The sequence below is a fragment of the Protopterus annectens genome, chromosome 12.part0, assembly GCF_019279795.1.
Source record: "Protopterus annectens isolate FY-2018-M chromosome 12.part0, PAN1.0, whole genome shotgun sequence".
In the NCBI taxonomy this organism is placed as follows: domain Eukaryota; kingdom Metazoa; phylum Chordata; order Ceratodontiformes; family Protopteridae; genus Protopterus; species Protopterus annectens.
In genome coordinates, this window is record NC_056746.1 from 412,652,062 (window position 1) to 412,661,150 (window position 9,089).

The 9,089-nt window shown below is 37.8% G+C and overlaps 1 protein-coding gene across 1 annotated transcript in view; it reads right to left on the minus strand.

Moving 5' to 3' along the window:
* LOC122817331 (cytochrome P450 2K4-like) overlaps positions 1–7,848 on the minus strand; it is a 380,734-nt gene extending 372,886 nt beyond the window's left edge. Inside the window, exon 1 of the mRNA XM_044090547.1 lies at positions 7,647–7,848. Within this exon, the coding sequence (XP_043946482.1) occupies positions 7,647–7,847 (201 nt within the window). The 5' untranslated portion in view covers position 7,848. The remainder of the gene's footprint in view (positions 1–7,646) is intronic.
* Positions 7,849–9,089: the final 1,241 nt, after the last annotated feature.

The following is a 9,089-nucleotide window of genomic DNA, read 5'->3' on the forward strand; positions in this document are numbered from 1 at the left end:
TATAGATCAGCCCCTTCACATTTCTAGGCACTTTGAACAACCAAACTGTGAGAATTTTTGTAACAACATTTTATTTTCTCAATGGAATGCTTTTCAAATAAGAATTTATACATGGAGCTGCATTTCCTGTTTTGCCTTGTTCTCAAGTAATGTTTTCAGGCTTTAAAACATATGAGTATTTTTCTCAGAGGGCTACATGCTGCCTGTATTTGTTATGCAACATTCATTATAAATATCTCTTTCAGTTAATTTAAATGTCTCATCTGGTTATTATATACAGCAATGCTGTTATCTAGTTGACCTCCCTGCATTGACAGGTTAAATAAGCTCTGTAAGTCGCACGTCTTTCTCGTTAGATTAACATTTGTGTAACCTCCTTGCTTTAATTGCACAGGATTTGCAGCCTTGAGCTGCTACATGATCATTTTCTTCCTTCAGGACATGAAGTGCGTCACCATTACAGGAAAGCCTATCAAACTAAGTGCTTGTAGTACATATCATTGGGAATTCTTGATCAGTATATTTCTGTGGGACTTTCATTAAGGTCCAACCCACTGCGGTCACTCAGGAGTATGATGTACATAATATGTAACCCATGCAAACCTGTATGATAGAAATAAATACATCAAGGTTGACTTGAAGAAAGGTATAACACATCTACAGGACTTAATTATTCCGTACATGTGCTAACATGATTTAGGTAAGTAAGTACTAGCTGGAAGCATCACAGGCCTACAATTTCCTTGTGTCTACTCCCGTGGTATGGACGTATGCAGGAAAAAACAGAATTTTAAGCTAGCTGGATGCTTTATAGCTTGTTGAATAGCTCCACTGTACTGAAATCACTTGCTTATGCTGTAATTAGCAGCTATGAAAGAACATCTGCTACTTTACTGAATATATGAACTCTGTTAGTGTCCATTGGTGCAAGATGTGCAGCAATGCTGTGCCCATCAACACTGAAATACATTGAACATAAGGGAACTTATTACTTTCATCCATGCCTGTGATGTCGTGCAAACATGCAGCTCAAAAAGTAGAGAGGAGGTTGCAGACCCTGTAGTAGAACCCAGGACCTTCTATACTCTAGTCCAACACATACACATGCCGCCACAGGAATAGTTATGTGACGAGTACTGTGAAACCTGCCATTTATTCCTTCATTTTCCATGGTTACGCTAAGTGCTGAATCAGGCAAACTAGGACAAAATTAAAAAATACATTTTTAATGTAATGTAGATAGAGATGATACATTTTAACAAATAATAAAGAGGATGACACAGAAATTGTGAATTGTGTACTGCTTACGTGCACTTTACAATTCACAGACCTACATGTACACCTCTGTAAGTATAACCTGACACACCGCCCTCATGCGATCATTCACTGTTGCCATGCATTCAACATGACCATTGTGGAAGTGCATACACAAAGTGAACATCCCTACACAGTTACAAGTTTTTGGGATTCAGCAATTCTAATGAGTTTTGACCTGATTTGCATCTTCACCGTGTTGACAGCCATGAATCTTCACGGTCGGTAACCGTGTAGGCAGTGAAACTGAAGGGAAACTTAGTGTTGTACAGTCAAGGGAAGGTATTACTCAGGTGTATGTATCTGCATTGAGGAATTCAGGTTTGGGATTCTATGTTTCATGGTGTTTACACTTTTATCTGTCTACATTAGTTATGATTGCATTGTTCATTTGGGCGTGGGGTGCAAAGAGGCATTTATGTCATGGCACTTAATAAGGAATTCATGCTCTTTTTAATATAATTCTCTAGCATCCAACGTCTGGGAATGTCATAATATGTGTGTGGGGTTACATGTTAGGGTCTGTTCTGTACAAATATATGTACAATTACTTGCTCTAGTTTCCATGTAGACTCCTTTGAGTGGCTGTATTCGGAAAAGTTTCCCATACATGGCCAACACGAGCATGGAGTCTATGCGGTTAATTTATAGCTTGTTGAATCACTCCACTGTGTTGATTTTGTTCATTAGCATACAGTTCAGCTACTTATGCTGTAATTTGCATGCTATGAAAGTTTCCGTGTTTGCTCATGAGTGTGTGCCTCTACTCAGAGTTTACTGAATCTAAATCTTTTGGCAGCTGTGTCCGCATCATGCCATGATGCAGACATGGTCAAAATTATCATGTAGGCTTTATTGAATTCCCCCCCAGTGTCAATGGCAAAATGTCAAAATGCAGCACGTGACCAGTGCCAATACATATTACAATGTGACTGCATACAAGTGCATAACAAGAAGATAAAGATCAAAGGACGTTATAATTTTCATACCCAGGGCATTGTATACACTGCCTGGTGTAAACAGTGTCCTGAGTTTTACACTGGAAAAACTGAGCACAAGCTCAAACAGCACATTTATGAGCATACTTATGAAGTAAAAAAACAAAAGCCACCAAAGCTGTATATAAACATTGGTTGCTATGCAATGACCATAACTTGTCTTTTTCAGTTTTGGAACAAGCGGAACATAGCCCAAGGGGAGACCTTTGGTCTATCATTTTAGAGCAGTGGGAACTGTAGTGGCAGATCTACCTCAATGCTACGATCCCACCTGGTCTTAATGACATTATAACAATTATGAGTCTGTTGAAGATGAAATTATATGAAAAATATTTGTAGCAGTGCAATTTTTGGTTATACTGCCTTTTAAACATTACATTTATCAGTCATATGATTTTCATCTCATATGACTGTTATATCTTGAGGCAAGGTTACCATATGATCAAATTACCTTTGTTTGTTACTTGCTGGTTTTATATATTACTATGTTTCTCTTAAATTCAAGCCTCTTAGATAATCATTTGACTTGCAGGGAGTATAAATTTTTCACATTACTTTTTAACTGCTATCTGATGAATTCTAACATTATTAGATGAAAGAGCTAATCTATTATTTGTAGATTTTTAAACTGTTTACCATTTGGGAGTCTCGTTGCCTATAATTTTTTGTTTCTAAGTCTGAGTTATTAGTGGTGTTTTAATTACATCTATAAAGCTAATCACCCAAGATAACTAAGGAATTTTACACACACATGCACAGGCATAGACATACGCAAACACACACACACACACACACACACACACACACACACACACACACACACACACACACTCATCTATTGTTTTAGTGAACATGGGTGCATTGATATCTGAAGAAAAAATGAAAAACACTAAATCAATGTGTTTGCATGATATTGAAAATTCTCAATATACTCTTGTAACATCTGAAACTGAAGCATTTCTTTGGACCATGATATCATCAAGACATACTTTGCAAGCTCATCTTCTCTTTGTTGCCTTCAAGTGATGTCATAAAATATTATGCTCAACCTTTTGGCTTTAGCTTTTAAAAATTAGTCCACACCAATTTTATGAAAATAAATTTATCAAAATAGTCTTAGGAAAAAAGCACATGTGAAAACTACTTATGATTAGCTTATTTTATTGCAAGGAGCTAGCTCCCCTCTACACAAGCTCCCCGCATGACTGCTATTATAATCAGCTCCAAGATTGTTACAACATGGTGGCCAGGAGGAATTCCACTTTAAGTGCCTAGTAAGTAGAAAATGCATTAAAAAAAACAGGCTGAAGATGCCAGTCCGTGAAGTTGGATATTGAAAAATTGACCAGATTTCATTGAAAATTGGTGAAGCTATGATTCCTCAATAGATTTTTCAAATGTAGCCTTCTAGTTTTGTGAATTTTGACTATTTTATTTCCAGTTATAATGGCTTCCTCTGAAGACACAAGTTCATAGGTAAGTATTAGGCTATCTGCACTCGTGCTATTTTAATTGTAGGCAGTTTGCCTTTTTGTGTATGAATTAACCTATCCCATTTAGTTAGAAATTGCCCTTACCCATCCCATGGTCATTAATTATCCAGTACCCCTCATGAGAATAACTGAGATCATACCACTGATAATTTGGCAGGACCCATGCCTCTGTCCATTAGTAATACAGGTAGCATTCCTTTGGTAAACTTTCTGTTTCCCATCCATAGATCCAAGTTGTGCTTGCATATGGACAGGGATGAACTTTGTTTAAAGTGGAAGGGGAGTCTGTTACAGAGCAGAGGTGTTCTCTGTGAAAGATACATGTCCCTCCAAACCATTCTGCTGATGTTGGAGAAGAGGTTTAGATCCCTAGACTAAGTATTTCTGACATCATTGGACTTGCTGATGTAAATCCTCAGTACTGGTTTGAAGGATGATTTGTATGCCCGACACAGGTCACCTCTTAGCAACCTATAAGACATTGAGTGCAGAGACAGGGCTTTGAGTCGATCCATGTAGAGCATGTTTAGGCCTTGTATCCTTTTAGTAAGGTATCTCTGTGGATGTTCCAGTTGTTGCATGTGTCTGGACAGATACACATCAAAGGAAGCATTAGATTCAATGACTAGTCCAATGAGGGCTGAGTAAAGGGACACAATGACATCCCTAGATGTAGAAACAATCCCTTTGTTTATAAGCTGTGAAATATAGAAGATCTTTCTTCCAACAATGGCAACATGTTGATCAAAAGTTAGGTCACTTTCCACATAAGTTCCCAAATCCTGAACAATTGGGTCAACTCTTAGGGGAATATTGTGAATGTGTGTACTGCATTTTTGGGCATTTAGTTTTAGTCCATGATTTTAGTGCCAGTTATTAATTTGGGGCAAACAGTCCTGCAGGATGGTTAAGTCATTTGGGGATTCAATGACTGCTCATAGCTTGCAGTCATTTGCAAACTTAGTTACCCAGATCCCTTTGGTATTGGCTTTTACTTCAGAGAATGCCAAACAGGAGAGGTCCCAGCACAGAACCATGGAGGACTCCAATGGTGACTGGTCTCTTTACGGAGGTGACTTCTCTTATTTTGTTTTCCTGTGCCTTATCTGTGAGCAAGATGTCAATCCAGCAGATGACATATGGGTTTATTCACAGCTTATTTAACTTAAATAAAGATTATAATGGCTGTCATTATTCTGATTCAGATTCAAATCCCAGGTAAGGTGTCATTCTTACTTTGAAGACAACACTGTGCATGCAGTGTGAAAAGAAAACCCGTATCTGTACTCAAAAAGTAGCAATGTAAAAATGTGCTGACGTTTTGGCATGGGATTTCTGAAAATGCTAAGTTGCCCAAGCAATAAAGTAGGCTGGTGGTGGTCCAATGCCTAACAGGACAGCAACAGTGAGAGGTAAGGTAGATGATGAATTGAATGAGGGCAGTGGAGTGTAACCGCTTTACCTATAATTGGCAAAGATTTTCCACTGCGAAGGCAACTTCTGAGACAATTGTTGGGAATGATAATAAGCAGGTATATGTTTACCTGCAAAGGTAGACAGGTTAGAGAATGCATACCAGATTCTGTCAAAAGCATGTATGAGTTTAGGGAGGCACTGTAGTGCAGTGGAAAGTGTTGCTGCCTTATAGCTTTGTTTTCCAGAAATTTTCTCAATCAGAGTGCCATCTGTACTGAATATGAATGCCCTGCCTGTGGTCAAGTAGGGTTTGTCCATGTGCTCCACTTTCTTACCATATCCCAGAGACATGCTATTACACGTATTGACAATGCTCTTACTTACCAACATGCATGCATGTGATGTATGAGTGACACCAAGTGTGTGTGTGTGTGTGTGTGTGTGTGTGTGTGTGTGTGTGTGTGTGTGTGTGTGTGTGTGTGTGTGTGTGTGTGTGTGTGCGTGCGTGCGTGTGTGTGTGTGTGTGTGTGTGTGTGTGTGTGTGTGTGTGTGTGTGTGTGTAGCTGTCTGTATGTGTGGCTGTATGTGCATACAACGTAAACATGTCCTAATGTCTAGTGCATTCTATGAAAGACGAATTCCTTGGTAAAATTAGTACTCTGGTTTGTACCCACCACATGCTGGGATGTGCACCTGCTTCCCTATGATTCTGAAAGGGATAAAACAGGGAATGTGTAAAAGAATGTGCTTGTTTCTTTGGCAATAAATAAAGCTAAACAAAAGAGAGTCACAGTAGTAGGCAAACTGAAAACTCAAAAGCAAGGTAAAATTCTCAGTTTCATCTTGACCAGACATTCTGTTAATAAAGTTTATTTTTGAGTGCACCTGTTTTGCATCCCAGCATATGGCTAGAAATTCTGCAAAAGTGTTTTTGTACTGCTCAATAATTTTTTGGTCCTGTTTTTAGTTTACCTTTAGATTTTTGCATACTCCAGATGGAAGCTGGGTCCTTCAGCCTCTGGTATCAGATGCTAGAGTAGGCAGAGAAACAATTCTGTATCTTTCTACAACAGAACATTACATTTGCTTAATAGCAGGAGACTATAAATTTGGCTAACAGTTTAGAATACAAACACAGAAGCCTATGAATGTTATAGTTGCATACATTCTACAAGAGAGTAGAACTATATCTTCTTATCACAAAACTATCATGAAAATCAGTGCTTTGTATGTCCTTCCCAATTATATTCTTGCTAAATAATCTCCTAATTTTTAAAGCAATTTTTAAAAGTTATATAATTTGGGAAACTAATGACATTGAAACATCAGGTAAGAAAGGGATTCATGAATGCACTATAGCAAACAAGTAAAGCCACCAACTCATTTTAAATGTATAGCATGGTAACAGTATCAGTTAATGCAGTGATGTGATATGTAACAAACATACTGTATCAACAGAGAATAATAAATAATAAATAGCAGCAAAGAACATGAAAGCACATTATATCATCCTCAAAGGCAAAAGATTGTGTCCCGTAGCTCATGCATATTTCTGGAAACTGTTGTGGCCATCAGGAAAAATACAACTGCTGTGTGAAACTGTGGCTTATATGTAACTGGGCTCCATCTTCTTCTCCATCACAATGTCTGCTGTGCACCACCAGTGAGACACACACTAAACACATAACTGTCTCACAGCATAATACACTCTTTCAGAATTCATTGGCATGGTTACGTGGTCTCCTGACTAGGGCATTGTAATGGTTTTCACAACTCCCCCTCCCAATACGGTGTGTACAGTGAAAATGCAGTGACATTGTGCTAAGTGATATTAACTTCCATCTAATGACACTCAGAGGGGTTTAGTAGAAGGAGATAAGTGAAATCAGGAGAAAATTTTCTGAGGTCACTTCATAATCTGGCAAGAAGCCACAGACTTCATAAACCAAAGTTATTCATTTGAGCCTTACCTAATACATTATTAACATTCTGCCCCGTTTTTACTGTTACCAAGCAGTGTTAAAGAAAGAATATGTGTTATTCATTTTTTATTAACCAAGCAAACCCACTAATCACAAGTGTTTCTTTTCAGGAGACTTGGACCACTGACTGACTAATCAGTTGTGCAGAGTTACAGCAAGCAAATAGTGAATGAGTGAATCAAACTCAGTGCTACCAGATGGAATCTGTTTGGAGATCATAACCTTAATTCATAGTACTAAACCTCTAGAGTAGTCCATACATAGGACCCAGTTAGTTAAAGTTTTAAGCAATGCTTTTGAAAGATGTGTAAGATTTAAAGCAACATTTCATTTCTGTCACCGTTTAAGAAGCTTAACCTGTACTATATTAAGCTTCAGTGAACTTGATGGAAACAACCACAGTTTTAGCTGATAATTTTTTTTATTCTGCATTTTTGTCTTACCTTTTCTAGAGATTTATCTAGCCGTTTCAAATCCAGTATGTGTAGGTTACCAATAATAGGAAGTGGAAAGGGACCAGGAGGCATCCTGAATGGAGATGTTTTCCATGTGGCTGATACAACAATCAGAAAAAACAGGAGAAGTACGGCACAGAGTATTTGCAATGTGCCGATATCTTGAAAGAAATAATATAACACCACCATTTTCACTGGGGGTTGAAGAATTAGGCAAACGCAGAATGCTCCCAGACTGGCAGTTCAGGTTTTAGGACAAGCATCAATCAGTTGAACTTATAGTGTAGTTGAAGTCCCACCCTCTATACAAAATCAAGTTTCATGCAAACAGCCTGGTTAAAGTGCAGGCGACCTTTAGAAAAAAAAGATTTTGTAATATGTAGTTAATTTTCCAGACCATTTGTCTTTTTAATTTGAACAATGCAAGTAGTTTGCAGATGACTGTATCCAAATACTATAACTCATGCAGTCCTTCAATTTAGTTTTTTTTAAGTACATTAGTTTAAGCAAAGTGCATGCTTTAGAAGGAGATGACCTGTCCTTTTCTGTAAGTCAAAGTTATACTTTAACCTGTATGTTTGTCTTCTTTGCATTTTATGTTAACTACATTGTTGAACATCTAATGTTTATATCTCTGCAACCTCTGCTGTGACCATGGCTCTCAGATCTCCAGATTTTCACAGAATGTCCAGAATTTTGACTCATATTTTTGGTCTGTTTCTCATAAAATTGTAGTTTTTGGGCTAATCACTGGCAAATCACTGAGGACTGACATCGGAAAATACTGGCAGACATTTGATTTTCAGAATTAATATCCTTTAGAAAATTCATGCTAATGCAAAAACTGTTATTCTATCAACTTTCTAAGTTTGTAAGAGCACTATGTAAAAAGTGTCCCTATTTTTGCCTTTTGTCCCCCAATTATTTGTTCATAGTTTAGTACTAAGCTAACTGCCCTTGCAAGCCTAGCCAATTATCCCTTGTGAGACTCAAACACTGCACTTTGTTTATAAGGCAAACACCTTAACCATTAGGCCACCCTCCCAAACCATGCTGTGTCTAGATTTCTTGCTGTAAGAAGTTGATAGGTATGTCTGTGACCTTAACCCAGGAATCTACAGTTATTCTTTTTTCCTGTGATTTTTCAGTGCGCTGAAATTTTATGGTGCATATAGTCTTGGTACAGATAACATACTGCAATTATTTGATATACTGTAACTGCTTTCTTGCTGGTTGACTCCATATATGTACAGTTTACCAAATACACATGGTTTGATAAATTATTGCTAGCACATTATCAGTGAAGATTATGACTATGAGCTGCTTATGGGTTTCATCCTGTTTCATTTCCTTGGCCTTGACTTATCTGTCGGGTGACTCTTTGCTAGTCACTGCTCCTGGGTTGCTCCTAAAAAGAGGCTTGTGCCTACT